The sequence below is a fragment of the Mustelus asterias genome, unplaced genomic scaffold, assembly GCF_964213995.1.
Source record: "Mustelus asterias unplaced genomic scaffold, sMusAst1.hap1.1 HAP1_SCAFFOLD_3161, whole genome shotgun sequence".
Taxonomy (NCBI): Eukaryota; Metazoa; Chordata; class Chondrichthyes; order Carcharhiniformes; family Triakidae; genus Mustelus; species Mustelus asterias.
This window is the reverse complement of record NW_027593106.1, coordinates 1,276-19,145: the sequence shown is the minus strand read 5'-3', so window position 1 is coordinate 19,145 and position 17,870 is coordinate 1,276. Positions and strand designations below refer to the sequence as shown.

At 59.0% G+C, this 17,870-nt stretch overlaps 1 protein-coding gene across 1 annotated transcript in view; it reads left to right on the top strand.

Annotated features, from left to right (window-relative positions):
* LOC144490325 (histone-lysine N-methyltransferase 2B-like) overlaps window positions 1–15,737 on the top strand; it is a gene marked incomplete at its 3' end in the record, with an annotated part of 28,193 nt that extends 12,456 nt beyond the window's left edge. Inside the window, exons 6-11 of the mRNA XM_078208095.1 lie at window positions 993–1,106; window positions 3,133–3,279; window positions 5,958–6,053; window positions 6,858–6,978; window positions 10,725–10,838; window positions 15,553–15,737. Coding sequence (XP_078064221.1) covers window positions 993–1,106; window positions 3,133–3,279; window positions 5,958–6,053; window positions 6,858–6,978; window positions 10,725–10,838; window positions 15,553–15,737 — 777 coding nt within the window. The remainder of the gene's footprint in view (window positions 1–992; window positions 1,107–3,132; window positions 3,280–5,957; window positions 6,054–6,857; window positions 6,979–10,724; window positions 10,839–15,552) is intronic.
* Between the last annotated feature and the right edge of the window lie 2,133 nt (window positions 15,738–17,870).

Below are 17,870 nucleotides of genomic sequence, written 5' to 3'. Positions count from 1 at the left end.
CGAGTTTCCAATGCTTCTATAGGAGCTGAGGCCAAAACGTTGGCTTATTTCAAGAAGAAATTAGATTTAGCTGTTGGGGCCAAAGGGATCCAGGGATATCACCAGCACCACAGTGGTTAGTGCTGCTGCCTCACAGTGCCAGGGACCCGGGTTCGATTCCCGGGGGCACGGTGACACAGTGGTTAGCACTGCTGCCTCACAGCGCCAGGGACCTGGGTTCCATTCCCGGGGGCACGGTGACACAGTGGTTAGCACTGCTGCCTCACAGCGCCAGGGACCCGGGTTCGATTCCCGGGGGCACGGTGACACAGTGGTTAGCGCTGCTGCCTCACAGCGCCAGGGACTCGGGTTCGATTCCCGGGGGCACGGTGGCACAGTGGTTAGCGCTGCTGCCTCACAGCGCCAGAGACCCGGGTTCGATTCCCGGGGGCACGGTGGCACAGTGGTTAGCGCTGCTGCCTCACAGCGCCAGGGACCCGGGTTCGATTCCCGGGGGCACGGTGGCACAGTGGTTAGCGCTGCTGCCTCACAGCGCCAGGGACCCGGGTTCGATTCCCGGCTTGGGTAACTGCCTGTGTGGAGTTTGCACATTCTCCCCGTGTCTGCATGGGTTTCCTCCGGGTGCTCCGGTTTTCTCCCACAGTCCGAAAGACTGGTTAGGGGGATTGGCCATGCTAAATTGCCCCTTAGTGTCTAAAGATGTGTGGGTTAGGGGGATTGGCCACGGTAAATTGCCCCTTAGTGTCTAAAGATGTGCGGGTTAGGTGGATTGGCCACGGTAAATTGTCCATGTCAAGGGGACGAGCAGGGTAAACGTCTGGGGTTACAGGGATAGGCCCTGGGTGGGGTTGTTGTCAGTGCAGATCGATGGGCCGAATGGCCACCTCCTGCCCTGCAGTGATTCTCTGACTTTGTCCCAGTTGGCTTGCTGTCTGCCCCTGCTGTGCGATGCTAACTCCTCTCTCTCTCTCTCCCCACCCACCCCCTCCCAGGAGGACTGCAGCATTGAAAACGTTTGGCTGATGGGTGGTCTCAGTGTGCTATCGTCTGTTCCCATCCTCCCCCGGGTCCTCTGCCTGCTGTGTGCAAGTCAAGGGCGTCACGAGGTAAGCACACCCACCATGATTCAGCCGCCAGCACAGCCTGCGATGCCCCTCTCAGCCAGGCCACCCTCTACTGCCACCTGCATCGATAAGGCTGTGTGGGGGCAACTGGGCATCTCGGAGCCCAGATTGACATTCCTCAGCTGGGGACCACCGGGGCTACGGGATCAAGGGGTGAAGGAGTTAAGATGCAGATCCACTCTGCACCAATTGAATGGGGGAGCAGTCTGGAGTGGTGAATGGCCTCCTCCTGTTCCTGTGTAACAGGCTCGAGGGGTTGAATGGCCTCCTCCTGTTCCTGTGTAACAGGCTCGAGGGGTTGAATGGCCTCCTCCTGTTCCTGTGTAACAGGCTCGAGGGGCTGAATGGCCTCCTCCTGTTCCTGTGTAACAGGCTCGAGGGGCTGAATGGGGCCTCCTCCTGTTCCCGTGTAACAGGCTCGAGGGGCTGAATGGGGCCTCCTCCTGTTCCTGTGTAACAGGCTCGAGGGGCTGAATGGGGCCTCCTCCTGTTCCTGTGTAACAGGCTCGAGAGGCTGAATGGGGCCTCCTCCTGTTCCTGTGTAACAGGCTCGAGGGGCTGAATGGGGCCTCCTCCTGTTCCTGTGTAACAGGCTCGAGGGGGCTGAATGGGGCCTCCTCCTGTTCCTGTGTAACAGGCTCGAGGGGCTGAATGGGGCCTCCTCCTGTTCCTGTGTAACAGGCTCGAGGGGCTGAATGGGGTCTCCTCCTGTTCCTGTGTAACAGGCTCGAGGGGCTGAATGGCCTCCTCCTGTTCCTGTGTAACAGGCTCGAGGGGCTGAATAGGGCCTCCTCCTGTTCCTGTGTAACAGGCTCGAGGGGCTGAATGGGGCCTCCTCCTGTTCCTGTGTAACAGGCTCGAGGGGCTGAATGGGGCCTCCTCCTGTTCCTGTGTAACAGGCTCGAGGGGCTGAATGGGGCCTCCTCCTGTTCCTGTGTAACAGGCTCGAATCATACATAAGATTTACAGGGGGTGGAATAGGGTGGATGTGCTGGGGATTTTACCCTTCAGTGGAGGGGGGGGGCTAGGGGTGAGAATCTAGGGCAAGGGGGACAAGTGTAAAAAGAAGAGGCTGATTTTTGATTTGATTTATTATTGTCACATGTATTAACATACAGTGAAAAGTATTGTTTCCTGCGCGCTAGACAGACAAAGCATACCGTTCATAGAGAAGGAAAGGAGAGGGTGCAGAATGTAGTGTTACAGTCATAGCTAGGGTGTAGAGAAAGATCAACTTAATGCGAGGTAGGTCCATTCAAAAGTCTGACAGCAGCAGGAAAGAAGCTGTTCTTGAGTCGGTTGGGACGTGACCTCAGACTTTTGTATCTTTTTCCCGACGGAAGAAGGTGGAAGAGAGAATGTCCGGGGTGCGTGGGGTCCTTGATTATGCCGGCTGCTTTTCCCGAGGCAACGGGAAGTGTAGACAGAGTCAATGGATGGGAGGCTGGTTTCCGTGATGGATTGGGCTACATTCACGACCCTTTGTACTCCCTTGCGGTCTTGGGCAGAGCAGGAGCCCCAGACCAAGCTGTGATACAACCAGAAAGAATGCTTTCTATGGTGCATCTGTAAAAGTTGGTGAGAGTCGTAGCGGACATGCCAAATTTCCTTAGTCTTCTGAGAAAGTAGAGGCGTTGTTTTTCCCCCTGTTTGGAGTGCCGGCGAGTGATGTAGCTCTCTTTCTCTCCCCACCCCCCGCCCACACCGAGAGCGGCGGGGTCTGTAGGAGCCGGCGGGGGGGGGTGGTTATGGGGTTGGGGAACAGACAGGAAAGTGGGAGTGGAGACCACAATCATCTCAGCCAATGATCTGATTGAGTGGCAGAGGGTTAGTATTGATGGAGCGAATGGCCTACCCTCGCTCCTGTTAGTTAGGCTCGGAGGTTGTTGTGTTTGTCTTGGTTGCTGGGCCATGGTTTCTGACTCTGATCTCTCTCGTTATCCCCCCCTCTCTCTCCCCTTTGAACCCCATTCTCGCCCCCCCGACTCGTCTTCCTCCCGGCGCACAGATGGTTTATTGCCAGGTGTGCTGCGAACCGTTCCACAGCTTCTGTCTGGACGAGAGGGAGAGGCCGTCTGCGGAGCAGAAGGAGAACTGGTGCTGTCGCCGCTGCAAGTTCTGCCATGTCTGTGGCCGCAAGAGCAAAGCCTCCAAGGTATTGGGGTGAGGGGGGGCAGAGGGCCTTTCCCAATGGGAATGCGGAGGGGCAGAGGGCCTTTCCCAATGGGAATGGGAGTGCGGAGGGGCAGAGGGCCTTTCCCAATGGGAGTGCGGAGGGGCAGAGGGCCTTTCCCAATGGGAATGGGAGTGCGGAGGGGCAGAGGGCCTTTCCCAATGGGAATGGGAGTGCGGAGGGGCAGAGGGCCTTTCCCAATGGGAGTGCGGAGGGGCAGAGGGCCTTTCCCAATGGGAGTGCGGAGGGGCAGAGGGCCTTTCCCAATGGGAGTGCGGAGGGGCAGAGGGCCTTTCCCAATGGGAGTGCGGAGGGGCAGAGGGCCTTTCCCAATGGGAGTGCGGGGGGGCAGAGGGCCTTTCCCAATGGGAGTGCGGAGGGGCAGAGGGCCTTTCCCAATGGGAGTGCGGAGGGGCAGAGGGCCTTTCCCAATGGGAGTGCGGAGGGGCAGAGGGCCTTTCCCAATGGGAGTGCGGAGGGGCAGAGGGCCTTTCCCAATGGGAGTGCGGGGGGGCAGAGGGCCTTTCCCAATGGGAGTGCGGAGGGGCAGAGGGCCTTTCCCAGTGGGAGTGCAGAGGGGCAGAGGGCCTTTCCCAATGGGAGTGCGGAGGGGCAGAGGGCCTTTCCCAATTGGAGTGCGGAGGGGCAGAGGGCCTTTCCCAATGGGAGTGCGGAGGGGCAGAGGGCCTTTCCCAATGGGAGTGCGGAGGGGCAGAGGGCCTTTCCCAATGGGAGTGCGGAGGGGCAGAGGGCCTTTCCCAATGGGAGTGCGGAGGGGCAGAGGGCCTTTCCCAATGGGAGTGCGGAGGGGCAGAGGGCCTTTCCCAATGGGAGTGCCGAGGGGCAGAGGGCCTTTCCCAATGGGAATGGGAGTGCGGAGGGGCAGAGGGCCTTTCCCAATGGGAGTGCGGAGGGGCAGAGGGCCTTTCCCAATGGGAATGGGAGTGCGGAGGGGCAGAGGGCCTTTCCCAATGGGAGTGCGGAGGGGCAGAGGGCCTTTCCCAATGGGAGTGCGGAGGGGCAGAGGGCCTTTCCCAATGGGAGTGCGGAGGGGCAGAGGGCCTTTCCCAATGGGAATGGGAGTGCGGAGGGGCAGAGGGCCTTTCCCAATGGGAGTGCGGAGGGGCAGAGGGCCTTTCCCAATGGGAATGGGATTAGTGAGGGGTGCAGGGGGGGTAGCAGAGTGAAAACAGACTGGAATCAGCTTCAGAGACCTTCCCAATCAGCATAGCAGCGGACAGGAAATGGCAATCAAAGGAAGGCCCACATTCCCAGAGTGCCGCACTGTCAGAGGGTCAGTGCTGAGGGAGTGCCGCACTGTCAGAGGGTCAGTGCTGAGGGAGTGCCGCACTGTCAGAGGGTCAGTGCTGAGGGAGTGCCGCACTGTCAGAGGGTCAGTGCTGAGGGAGTGCCGCACTGTCAGAGGGTCATTACTGAGGGAGTGCCGCACTGTCAGAGGGTCAGTACTGAGGGAGTGCCGCACTGTCAGAGGGTCAGTGCTGAGGGAGTGCCGCACTGTCAGAGGGTCAGTACTGAGGGAGTGCCGCACTGTCAGAGGGTCAGTACTGAGGGAGTGCCGCACTGTCAGAGGGTCAGTACTGAGGGAGTGCCGCACTGTCAGAGGGTCTGTACTGAGGGAGTGCCGCACTGTCAGTGGGTCAGTGCTGAGGGAGTGCCGCACTGTCAGAGGGTCAGTACTGAGGGAGTGCCGCACTGTCCGAAGGTCAGTACTGAGGGAGTGCCGCACTGTCAGAGGGTCAGTGCTGAGGGAGTGCCGCACTGTCAGAGGGTCAGTACTGAGGGAGTGCCGCACTGTCAGAGGGTCAGTACTGAGGGAGTGCCGCACTGTCAGAGGGTCAGTGCTGAGGGAGTGCCGCACTGTCAGAGGGTCAGTGCTGAGGGAGTGCCGCACTGTCAGAGGGTCAGTGCTGAGGGAGTGCCGCACTGTCAGAGGATCAGTGCTGAGGGAGTGCCGCACTGTCAGAGGGTCAGTGCTGAGGGAGTGCCGCACTGTCAGAGGGTCAGTGCTGAGGGAGTGCCGTACCGTCAGTGGGTCAGTGCTGAGGGAGTGCCGCACTGTCAGAGGGTCAGTGCTGAGGGAGTGCCGCACCGTCAGTGGGTCAGTGCTGAGGGAGTGCCGCACTGTCAGAGGGTCAGTGCTGAGGGAGTGCCGCACTGTCAGAGGGTCAGTACTGAGGGAGTGCCGCACTGTCAGAGGGTCAGTACTGAGGGAGTGCCGCACTGTCAGAGGGTCAGTACTGAGGGAGTGCCGCACTGTCAGAGGGTCAGTGCTGAGGGAGTGCCGCACTGTCAGAGGGTCAGTGCTGAGGGAATGCCACACTGTCAGAGGGTCAGTGCTGAGGGAGTGCCGCACTGTCAGTGGGTCAGTGCTGAGGGAGTGCCGCACTGTCAGCGGGTCAGTGCTGAGGGAGTGCCGCACTGTCAGAGGGTCAGTGCTGAGGGAGTGCCGCACTGTCAGAGGAGAAAACCGGTTCACAAAGGGAAGATGTTTTTTGTTTCTGGGATCTTGCTGTGTGCAGGAACGTGCCTTTGGTAACCACCTTTGTCGTGGGCACACTGCTGTGTGATGTACTGCTCAGGCGAGCCACAGGAATGGATTTCAGTTCTGTCCCTGAACCTTGTGTGCTTTCTGCCCACAGCATCTACTGGAGTGTAACAAGTGTCGAGCGACCTACCATGCTGCCTGCTTAGGGCCAAACTATCCAACCAAACCAAGCAAAAAGAGGCAGACCTGGGTAAGTCCCCCTCCCCCGACAGGGACCCCCACGCCCACCGTATCCCGTCACCGTGTGGGGGAATCACAGACCCCCGTCCCGTCACCGTGTGGGGGAATCACAGACCCCCGTCCCGTCACCGTGTGGGGGAATCACAGACCCCCGTCCCGTCACCGTGTGGGGGAATCACAGACCCCCCGTCCCGTCACCGTGTGGGGGAATCACAGACCCCCCCCGTCACCGTGTGGGGGAATCACAGACCCCCGTCCCGTCCCCGTGTGGGGGAATCACAGACCCCCCCGTCCCCGTGTGGGGGAATCACAGACACCCCCGTCCCCGTGTGGGGGAATCACAGACCCCCGTCCCGTCCCCGTGTGGGGGAATCACAGACCCCCCCGTCCCCGTGTGGGGGAATCACAGACCCCCGTCCCGTCCCCGTGTGGGGGAATCACAGACCCCCGTCCCGTCCCCGTGTGGGGGAATCACAGACCCCCGTCCCGTCACCGTGTGGGGGAATCACAGACCCCCGTCCCGTCACCGTGTGGGGGAATCACAGACCCCCGTCCCGTCACCGTGTGGGGGAATCACAGACCCCCGTCTCGTCACCGTGTGGGGGAATCACAGACCCCCCCGTCACCGTGTGGGGGAATCACAGACCCCCGTCCCGTCACCGTGTGGGGTAATCACAGACCCCCGTCCCGTCCCCGTGTGGGGGAATCACAGACACCCACAGTTTGCCCCTCTGTTACTGACGGCTGTTGTGTGAGATGTGAACTGGGTGCCGGTGTTCCTGACTCCTTTCTCTTCCCTCTCCTCCCTGACCAGGTCTGTCCCAAGTGTGTGCGCTGTAAAAGCTGTGGGGCCACCACCCCCGGCAGGAGCTGGGACGCTGAGTGGTCATATGACTTTACCCTGTGTAACGACTGCGCCAATCTCTTTGAGAAAGGTAAGCATTGACAGCTGGGGAAGGTGGGCGGTGGAGGGGTGCTGGGGATTGATACCTGGTTTCAGGGTTCCCTTGCCCCTCTGACAAGTCAGTGGGGTCAGTGCAGAGGGAGCTTTACTCTGTATCGAACCCCGTGCTGTACCTGTCCTCGGAGTGTTTGATGGGGGACAGTGTAGAGGGAGCTTTACTCTGTATCTAACCCCGTGCTGTACCTGTCCTGGGAGTGTTTGATGGGGGACAGTGTCGAGGGAGCTTTACTCTGTATCTAACCCCGTGCTGTCCCTGTCCTGGGAGTGTTTGATGGGGGACAGTGTAGAGGGAGCTTTACTCTGTATCTAACCCCGTGCTGTACCTGTCCTGGGAGTGTTTGATGGGGGACAGTGTAGAGGGAGCTTTACTCTGTATCTAACCCCGTGCTGTACCTGTCCTGGGAGTGTTTGATGGGGACAGTGCAGAGGGAGCTTTACTCTGTATCTAACCCCGTGCTGTACCTGTCCTGGGAGTGTTTGATGGGGACAGTGTAGAGGGAGCTTTACTCTGTATCTAACCCCGTGCTGTACCTGTCCTGGGAGTGTTTGATGGGGACAGTGCAGAGGGAGCTTTACTCTGTATCTAACCCCGTGCTGTACCTGTCCTGGGAGTGTTTGATGGGGGACAGTGTCGAGGGAGCTTTACTCTGTATCTAACCCCGTGCTGTACCTGTCCTGGGAGTGTTTGATGGGGACAGTGTAGAGGGAGCTTTACTCTGTATCTAACCCCGTGCTGTACCTGTCCTGGGAGTGTTTGATGGGGACAGTGTAGAGGGAGCTTTACTCTGTATCTAACGCCGTGCTGTACCTGTCCTGGGAGTGTTTGATGGGGGACAGTGTAGAGGGAGCTTTACTCTGTATCTAACCCCGTGCTGTACCTGTCCTGGGAGTGTTTGATGGGGACAGTGTAGAGGGAGCTTTACTCTGTATCTAACCCTGTGCTGTACCTGTCCTGGGAGTGTTTGATGGGGACAGTGTAGAGGGAGCTTTACTCTGTATCTAACCCCGTCCTGTACCTGTCCTGGGAGTGTTTGATGGGGACAGTGTAGAGCGAGCTTTACTCTGTATCTAACCCCGTGCTGTACCTGTCCTGGGAGTGTTTGATGGGGGACAGTGCAGAGGGAGCTTTACTCTGTATCTAACCCCGTGTTGTACCCGTCCTGGGAGTGTTTGATGGGGGCTAGTGTAGAGGGAGCTTTACTCTGTATCTAACCCCGTGCTGTACCTGTCCTGGGAGTGTTTGATGGGGACAGTGTAGAGGGAGCTTTACTCTGTATCTAACCCCGTGCTGTACCTGTCCTGGGAGTGTTTGATGGGGGCTAGTGTAGAGGGAGCTTTACTCTGTATCTAACCCCGTGCTGTACCTGTCCTGGGAGTGTTTGATGGGGGACAGTGTAGAGGGAGCACTGTTGAGCTGCTTGGTAAAGCTGGGTGAGATGTGCTGCTCTTGGTGACAAGGAACAAAGGAATGTACAGCACAGGAACCCTTCGGCCCTCCAAGCCAGTGCCGATCATGATGTCCTTACTCGGTCCGTATCCCTTTATTCCCTCCCTGTTCATGCACCGATCCCGGTGTCTCTTAAATGTACAAAACCAAGCTGCCTGTCACCGACTGGTCCATTTTCCTCTGAATGTTCCTGTATCCTGTCCCTCAGTATCTCCTCCAAAAGCTTCCCCACCGCTGGCATCAGGCTCACCGGCCGATAATTTCTGGATTATCCCTGCTTCCTTTCTTAAACCGGGGAAACAACGTTGGCTACTCTCCAGTCCTCTGGAACCTCGCCTGTGGTCAAAGAGGATGTGAAGATATCTGTTCAGGCTCCATCTATTTTTTCCCTTGCCTCCCGCAGTAACCTGGGATAGATCCTATCCGGCCCCGGGGACCTGTCTACCTTAACGGAATTTAGGATACTCAACACTTCCTCCTTCGATAGATTGCCATTCTCGAGTGTTCACACCACCTATCCCTGAGCTCAACATCCGTCATGTGATACGGAGTACGCATTGAGGATCTCACCCATTTCCTGTGGCTCCACACACAGCTTCCCTCCATTGTCCGCCAGTGGGCCCACTCTTTCTCTTGCTATCCTCTTGCTCCTAGTATATGCAGAAGAGGCCTTGGGATTCTCCTTGACCCTGTTTGCTCAAGGCTTTTATTAGAAACATAGAAAAACTACAGCACAAAACAGGCCCTTCGGCCCCACAGGTTGTGCCGAACATTTGGAACGCTGCGTCCAGTTCTGGCCGCCACACTACCAGAAGGACGTGGAGGCTTTGGAGAGAGTGCAGAGGAGGTTTACCAGGATGTTGCCTGGTATGGAGGGGCTGAGTTGTGAGGAGAGATTGGGGAAACTGGGGTTGTTCTCCCTGGAAAGACGGAGGATGGGGGGAGACTTAATAGAGGTGTATAAAATTATGAAAGGCATAGATAGGGTGAACGGTGGGAAGCTTTTCCCCAGGTCGGTGGTGACGTTCACGAGGGGTCACAGGTTCAAGGTGAAGGGGGGGAGGTTTAACACAGATATCAGAAGGACGTATTTTACACAGAGGGTGGTGGGGGCCTGGAATGCGCTGCCGGGCAAGGTGGTGGAGGCGGACACACTGGGAACGTTTAAGACTTATCTAGACAGCCACATGAACGGAGTGGGAATGGAGGGATACAAAAGAATGGTCTAGTTTGGACCAGGGAGCGGCGCGGGCTTGGAGGGCCGAAGGGCCTGTTCCTGTGCTGTATTGTTCTTTGTTCTTTGAACATATCCCTACCTTTTAGACCTACCTATAACCCTCCATCCTATTAAGTCCCATGTACTCATCCAGGAGTCTCTTAAAAGACCCGATTGAGTTTGCCTCCACCACCGCTGACGGCAGCCGATTCCACTCACCCACCACCCTCTGTGTGAAAAACTTCCCCCGAACATTTCCCTGACATGGAATTAGGAGGGCTAAAAGGAGCCATTACATGGCCTCCTAATTCCATGTTTAAGTTGCTTCCTACTTTCACTGTACTCCTTAGGGCTTTGCCATTTTTACATGCCTAATGTATCCTATTCCTTTTGACGAAGCTTACAAATTTCCATTGTCTTCCATGGTTCCTGAATCCTGCCATTTCTACCCTTTGGTTTTTGGGGGACGTGCCTGTCCTGCTCCTCAATCAACTGGCCTGTAACAACCTCCCAGATGTGGATTTGCCCTCAAAGAGCCGCTCCCATTCCACACCCCCCCAGTTCCTGTCTAATTTGGATGTCAATGGCCCTCACCCAACTCAGCACCCTCACCCGAGGGCCACTCTTCCACCCAAACTCTTGTGGAATTATGGTCACTCAGCCCAAACTGCTTCCCCCACTGAAACATGGACCACCTGGCCTGGCTCATTCCCCACGTCTGGTATGGCCCCGCTCCCTGGTTGGATTGTCAACACCCTGTATCCAAAAACCCCTCCCGCACCGATCTGACAAATTGCTCTCCATCCGAGCCCCCGGCCGTCAGGGAGTTCCAGACAATATGGAGGAAGTTAAAGCCGCCCGTTGCAAGCTACCCTGCTTTTTCCACACCTTTTCCCTCTCTGACGACACATCTGTTCCTCTGTCTCCTGTTGGGAGGTCTACAGCACACTCCCAACATTGTTACAACATGTGCCCATGTGTTTGTGCGTTGGAAGTTGACTAATTGCGGCGTGCCGTGTACTGAACTGTGGTGTTGTGTTTGTGGTTTACCCAGGGAATTATTGCCCCATCTGCACCAAATGCTATGAAGATAATGATTATGAGAGCAAGATGATGCAATGCTCAAAATGTGACCACTGGGTACACGCCAAGTGTGAAGGTGTATCAGGTGAGTGGTGAAGTGATGTGGGCACCGTGCCAACCATCCCCCCCCCGCAGACTCGCTCGCTCTCTCTCCCCGCCCTCCCGCAGACTCACTCGCTCTCTCTCCCCGCCCTCCCGCAGACTCGCTCGCTCTCTCTCCCCGCCCTCCCGCAGACTCGCTCGCTCTCTCTCCCCGCCCTCCCGCAGACTCGCTCGCTCTCTCTCCCCGCCCTCCCGCAGACTCGCTCGCTCTCTCTCCCCGCCCTCCCGCAGACTCGCTCGCTCTCTCTCCCCGCCCTCCCGCAGACTCCCTCGCTCTCTCTCCCCGCCCTCCCGCAGACTCACCCTCGCTCTCTCTCCCCGCCCTCCCGCAGACTCACCCTCGCTCTCTCTCCCCGCCCTCCCGCAGACTCACCCTCGCTCTCTCTCCCCGCCCTCCCGCAGACTCGCTCGCTCTCTCTCCCCGCCCTCCCGCAGACTCGCTCGCTCTCTCTCCCCGCCCTCCCGCAGACTCACTCGCTCTCTCCCCGCCCTCCCGCAGACTCGCTCGCTCTCTCTCCCCGCCCTCCCGCAGACTCACTCGCTCTCTCTCCCCGCCCTCCCGCAGACTCACTCGCTCTCTCTCCCCACCCTCCCGCAGACTCGCTCGCTCTCTCTCCCCGCCCTCCCGCAGACTCACTCGCTCTCTCCCCGCCCTCCCGCAGACTCGCTCGCTCTCTCTCCCCGCCCTCCCGCAGACTCGCTCGCTCTCTCTCCCCGCCCTCCCGCAGACTCACCCTCGCTCTCTCTCCCCGCCCTCCCGCAGACTCGCTCGCTCTCTCTCCCCGCCCTCCCGCAGACTCGCTCGCTCTCTCTCCCCGCCCTCCCGCAGACTCGCTCGCTCTCTCTCCCCGCCCTCCCGCAGAATCGCTCGCTCTCTCTCCCCGCCCTCCCGCAGACTCGCCCTCGCTCTCTCTCCCCGCCCTCCCGCAGACTCACCCTCACTCTCTCTCCCCGCCCTCCCGCAGACTCGCTCGCTCTCTCTCCCCGCCCTCCCGCAGACTCACCCTCGCTCTCTCTCCCCGCCCTCCCGCAGACTCACTCGCTCTCTCTCCCCGCCCCCCCGCAGACTCGCCCTCACTCTCTCTCCCCGCCCTCCCGCAGACTCACCCTCGCTCTCTCTCCCCGCCCTCCCGCAGACTCACTCGCTCTCTCTCCCCGCCCCCCCGCAGACTCACCCTCGCTCTCTCTCCCTGCCCTCCCGCAGACTCACTCGCTCTCTCTCCCCGCCCCCCCGCAGACTCACCCTCGCTCTCTCTCCCCGCCCTCCCGCAGACTCGCTCGCTCTCTCTCCCCGCCCTCCCGCAGACTCGCTCGCTCTCTCTCCCCGCCCTCCCGCAGACTCGCTCGCTCTCTCTCCCCGCCCTCCCGCAGACTCGCTCGCTCTCTCTCCCCGCCCTCCCGCAGACTCGCTCGCTCTCTCTCCCCACCCCCAGACTGTCTCGTTCCACCTTGCTGCAGGAGTAGCTCGTGTCCTGGACTGTGTACCAGGGAACGCTCTGATACGCAGGCACCCTCGGTGGAGAGAAGAACAGCGAAGAGGTGTATCATCGGAGCTCCTGTCTCCACTCAATCCCAGTAAGAAGTCGAACAACACCAGGTTTATTTGTTAGCGAAAGCCACTCGCTTTCGGAACAGGCTGTCCCTTCGTCAGGTGGGTGGGAGTTCTGATCACAAACAGGGCACAAAGACGCAAACTCAATTTACGTGAATAATGGTTGGAATGTGAGTCTTTACAGGTAATCAAGTCTTAAAGGTTCAGACAATGTGAGTGGAGAGAGGGTTAAGCACAGGTTGAAGAGATGTGTATTGTCTCCAGACAGGACAGTTAGTGAGGTTTTGCAAGCCCAGGCAAGTCGTGGGGGTTACAGATAGTGTGACATGAACCCAATATCCCGGTTTAGGCCGTCCTCATGTGTGCGGAACTTGGCTATCAGTTTCTGCTCAGCGACTCTGCGCTGTCGTGTGTCGTGAAGGCCACCTTGGAGAATGCGCACTGATCCCTGCACCACTGAATCCCTGCAATGCAGAAAGAGGCCGCTTGGCCCATCATCTCTGCACTGATTCCCCAAAAGAACATCTTATCCAGCCCCACCTATCCCTGTAATCCTGCACATTTACCGTGGCCAATCCACCTAACCTATACATCTTTGGACACTAAGGGGCAATTCATCATGGCCAATCCCCCTAACCTACACATCTCACCCCCATCATCACATCCTTCTATTTCTTTCATTCTCATATAGAACATAGAAAAACTACAGCACAAACAGGCCCTTCGGCCCACAAGTTGCGCCGAACATGTCCCTACCCTCTAGACCTACCTATAACCCTCTATCTTACTAACTTCCATGAACTTATCCAGAAGTCTCTTAAAAGACCCTATCGAATCCGCCTCCACCACCACTACCGGCAGCCGATTCCACTCACCCACCACCCTCTGAGTGAAACACTTACCCCTGACATCTCCTCTGTACCCACTCCCCAGCACCTTAAACCTGTGTCCTCTTGTGGCAACCATTTCAGCCCTGGGAAAAAGCCTCTGAGAATCCACTCGATCAATACCTCTCAACATCTTATACACCTCTATCAGGTCACCCCTCATCCTTCGTCTCTCCAAGGAGAAAAGGCCAAGCTCACTCAACCTATCCTCATAAGGCATGCCACCTAATTCAGGCAACATCCTTGTAAATCTCCTCTGCACCCTTTCTATGGCTTCCACATCCTTTCTGTAATGAGGCGACCAGAACTGGGCACAGTACTCCAGGTGGGGTCAGACCAGGGTCCTATACAGCTGCAGCATTATCTCCCGATTTCTAAACTCAATTCCTCTATTGATGAAGGTCAGTATTCCATACGCCTTCTTAACCACAGCCTCTACCTGCGACGCTGCTTTGAGCGTCCTATGAACCCGGACCCCAAGATCCTTCTGATCTTCCACACTGCCAAGCGTCTTACCCTTAATATTATATTCTTCCATCCTATTCGACCTGCCAAAATGAACCGCCACACACTTATCTGGGTTGAAGTCCATCTGCCACTTCTCCGCCCAGTCTTGCATCCTATCTATGTCTCGTTGCAACTGCTGACATCCCTCGACACTATCCACAACCCCACCAACCTTTGTGTCATCAGCAAACTTGCCAACCCATCCCTCCACTTCCTCATCCAGGTCATTTATAAAAACCACAAAGAGCAAGGGTCGCAGAACAGATCCCTGGGGCACTCCACTGGTGACCGACCTCCACTCTGAAAATGACCAATCTACAACCACTCTTTGCCTTCTGTGGGCAAGCCAGTTCTGAACCCACAAAGCAACGTCCCCTTGTACCCCATGCCCCTTCACTTTCCCCATAAGCCTTGCACGGGGCAATAGGTTTATTCCCCTTTGGAAGTCTCAGTCTGCAGATGCTGGGAAACTTCAGGGTGAGTGATCACAATACGGCACGGTGGCACAGTGGGTTAGCGCTGCTGCCTCACAGCGCCAGGGACCCGGGTTCGATTCCCGGGGGCACGGTGGCACAGTGGTTAGCGCTGCTGCCTCACAGCGCCAGGGACCCGGGTTCGATTCCCGGGGGCACGGTGGCACAGTGGGTTAGCGCTGCTGCCTCACAGCGCCAGGGACCCGGGTTCGATTCCCGGGGGCACGGTGGCACAGTGGTTAGCGCTGCTGCCTCACAGCGCCAGGGACACGGGTTCGATTCCCGGGGGCACGGTGGCACAGTGGGTTAGCGCTGCTGCCTCACAGCGCCAGGGACCCGGGTTCGATTCCCGGGGGCACGGTGGCACAGTGGTTAGCGCTGCTGCCTCACAGCGCCAGGGACCCGGGTTCGATTCCCGGGGGCACGGTGGCACAGTGGTTAGCGCTGCTGCCTCACAGCGCCAGGGACCCGGGTTCCATTCCCGGGGGCACGGTGGCACAGTGGTTAGCGCTGCTGCCTCACAGCGCCAGGGACCCGGGTTCGATTCCCGGGGGCACGGTGGCACAGTGGTTAGCGCTGCTGCCTCACAGTGCCAGGGACCCGGGTTCCATTACCGGGGGCACGGTGACACAGTGGTTAGCGCTGCTGCCTCACAGCGCCAGGGACCCGGGTTCCATTCCCGGGGGCACGGTGACACAGTGGTTAGCGCTGCTGCCTCACAGCGCCAGGGACCGGGGTTCGATTCCCGGGGGCACGGTGACACAGTGGTTAGCGCTGCTGCCTCACAGCGCCAGGGACCGGGGTTCGATTCCCGGGGGCACGGTGGCACAGTGGTTAGCGCTGCTGCCTCACAGCGCCAGGGACCGGGGTTCGATTCCCAGGGGCACGGTGACACAGTAGTTAGCGCTGCTGCTTCACAGCGCCAGGGAACCGGGTTCTATTCCTGGCTCGGGTCACTGTCTGTGTGGAGTTTGCACATTCTCCCCGTGTCTGCGTGGGTTTCCTCCGGGTGCTCCGGTTTCCTCCCACAGTCCAAAGATGTGCGGGTTAGGGGGATTGGCTGGATAAATGTTCAGGGTTACGGGTACAGGGCAGGGGGTGGGATTGAGTATCGATGCTCTGTCGGGGAGTTGGTGCAGACTTGACGGGCTGAATGGTCTTGTTGTGCACTGTCGGGATTGTAACGGCCTCTTGCTGTGCGTGGGTAGTGATTGGGAAGTATTTGTCGGTGTGTTGCTGTGGACTCACTCTGCCTCTGTTTGTCTGTGGCCTTTCCAGATGAGATGTATGAGATCCTGTCGAACCTTCCTGATAATATTGTCTACACATGTCTGCCCTGCATGGAGGGAAAGGCAGCGGAATGGCAGCAGGTGGTCACCAGCGAACTCCTGTCCGGACTCAAGCAGGTGCTGACTGGACTGCTGGCCTCCCGGCTCACCTCTCACCTTCTCAAACACAGGGAGGTAAGGACAGGCTCAGCACGCTGGGCAGAATGGCCACAACGACCGTGCCCAGCATCGCTCTGTCTCGATCCGGTCAGCCATTTCCCCCGAGAGAGTAATCCTCAGCCCCAGAGATCCCCACACTGCTTCACCCCTCCCTATCTCTGTAACCTCCTCCAGCCCCTACACCCCTCCCTATCTCTGTAACCTCCTCCAGCCCCTACACCCCTCCCTATCTCTGTAACCTCCTCCAGCCCCTACGCCCCCTCCCTATCTCTGTAACCTCCTCCAGCCCCTACACCCCCTCCCTATCTCTGTAACCTCCTCCAGCCCCTACACCCCCTCCCTATCTCTGTAACCCCCTCCAGCCCCTACACCCCTCCCTATCTCTGTAACCTCCTCCAGCCCCTACGCCCCCTCCCTATCTCTGTAACCTCCTCCAGCCCCTACGCCCCCTCCCTATCTCTGTAACCTCCTCCAGCCCCTACACCCCCTCCCTATCTCTGTAACCGCCTCCAGCCCCGACACCCCTCCCTATCTCTGTAACCTCCTCCAGCCCCTACGCCCCCTCCCTATCTCTGTAACCTCCTCCAGCCCCGACACCCCCTCCCTATCTCTGTAACCGCCTCCAGCCCCGACACCCCTCCCTATCTCTGTAACCTCCTCCAGCCCCTAACCCCCTCCCTATCTCTGTAACCCCCTCCAGCCCTGACACCCCTCCCTATCTCTGTAACCTCCTCCAGCCCCTACACCCCCTCCCTATCTCTGTAACCCCCTCCAGCCCCGACAGCCCTCCCTATCTCTGTAACCTCCTCCAGCCCTGACACCCCTCCCTATCTCTGTAACCTCCTCCAGCCCCTACACCCCCTCCCTATCTCTGTAACCTCCTCCAGTCCCGACACCCCCTCCCTATCTCCGTAACCTCCTCCAGCCCCTACACCCCCTCCCTATCTCTGTAACCTCCTCCAGCCCCAACAACCCTCCCTATCTCTGTAACCTCCTCCAGCCCCTACACCCCTCCCTATCTCTGTAACCTCCCCATCCGCCCCCCACCCCCCCCCCACCCCGGGCTCGGCCTCGGCCTCCTCCCCACCCCCAACTCGCTCTCTCCCTCGCTCTCTCCCTCGCTCTCTCCCTCGCTCTCTCCCTCGCTCTCTCCCTCGCTCTCTCCCTCGCTCTCTCCCTCGCTCTCTCCCTCGCTCTCTCCCTCGCTCTCTCCCTCGCTCTCTCCCTCGCTCTCTCCCTCGCTCTCTCCCTCGCTCTCTCCCTCGCTCTCTCCCTCGCTCTCTCCCTCGCTCTCTCCCTCGCTCTCTCCCTCGCTCTCTCCCTCGCTCTCTCCCTCGCTCTCTCCCTCGCTCTCTCCCTCGCTCTCTCCCTCGCTCTCTCCCTCGCTCTCTCCCTCGCTCTCTCCCTCGCTCTCTCCCTCGCTCTCTCCCTCGCTCTCTCCCTCGCTCTCTCCCTCGCTCTCTCCCTCGCTCTCTCCCTCGCTCTCTCCCTCGCTCTCTCCCTCGCTCTCTCCCTCGCTCTCTCCCTCGCTCCCTCCCTCGCTCCCTCCCTCGTCTCTCCCTCGTCTCTCCCTCGTCTCTCCCTCGTCTCTCCCTCGCTCTCTCCCTCGCTCTCTCCCTCGCTCTCTCCCTCGCTCTCTCCCTCGCTCTCTCCCTCGCTCTCTCCCTCGCTCTCTCCCTCGCTCTCTCCCTCGCTCTCTCCCTCGCTCTCTCCCTCGCTCTCTCCCTCGCTCTCTCCCTCGCTCTCTCCCTCGCTCTCTCCCTCGCTCTCTCCCTCGCTCTCTCCCTCGCTCTCTCCCTCGCTCTCTCCCTCGCTCTCTCCCTCGCTCTCTCCCTCGCTCTCTCCCTCGCTCTCTCCCTCGCTCCCTCGCTCGCTCCCTCGCTCGCTCCCTCGCTCGCTCCCTCGCTCGCTCCCTCGCTCGCTCCCTCGCTCGCTCTCTCTCTCGCTCCATCGCTCGCTCTCTCGCTCTCTCTCTCGCTCTCTCTCTCGCTCTCTCTCTCGCTCGCTCTCTCTCTCGCTCTCTCTCTCGCTCTCTCTCTCGCTCGCCCTCTCGCTCTCTCTCTCGCTCGCCCTCTCTCTCTTTCTCTCTCTCGCTCTCTCTCTCGCTCTCTCGCTCGCCCTCTCGCTCGCCATCTCGCTCGCCCTCTC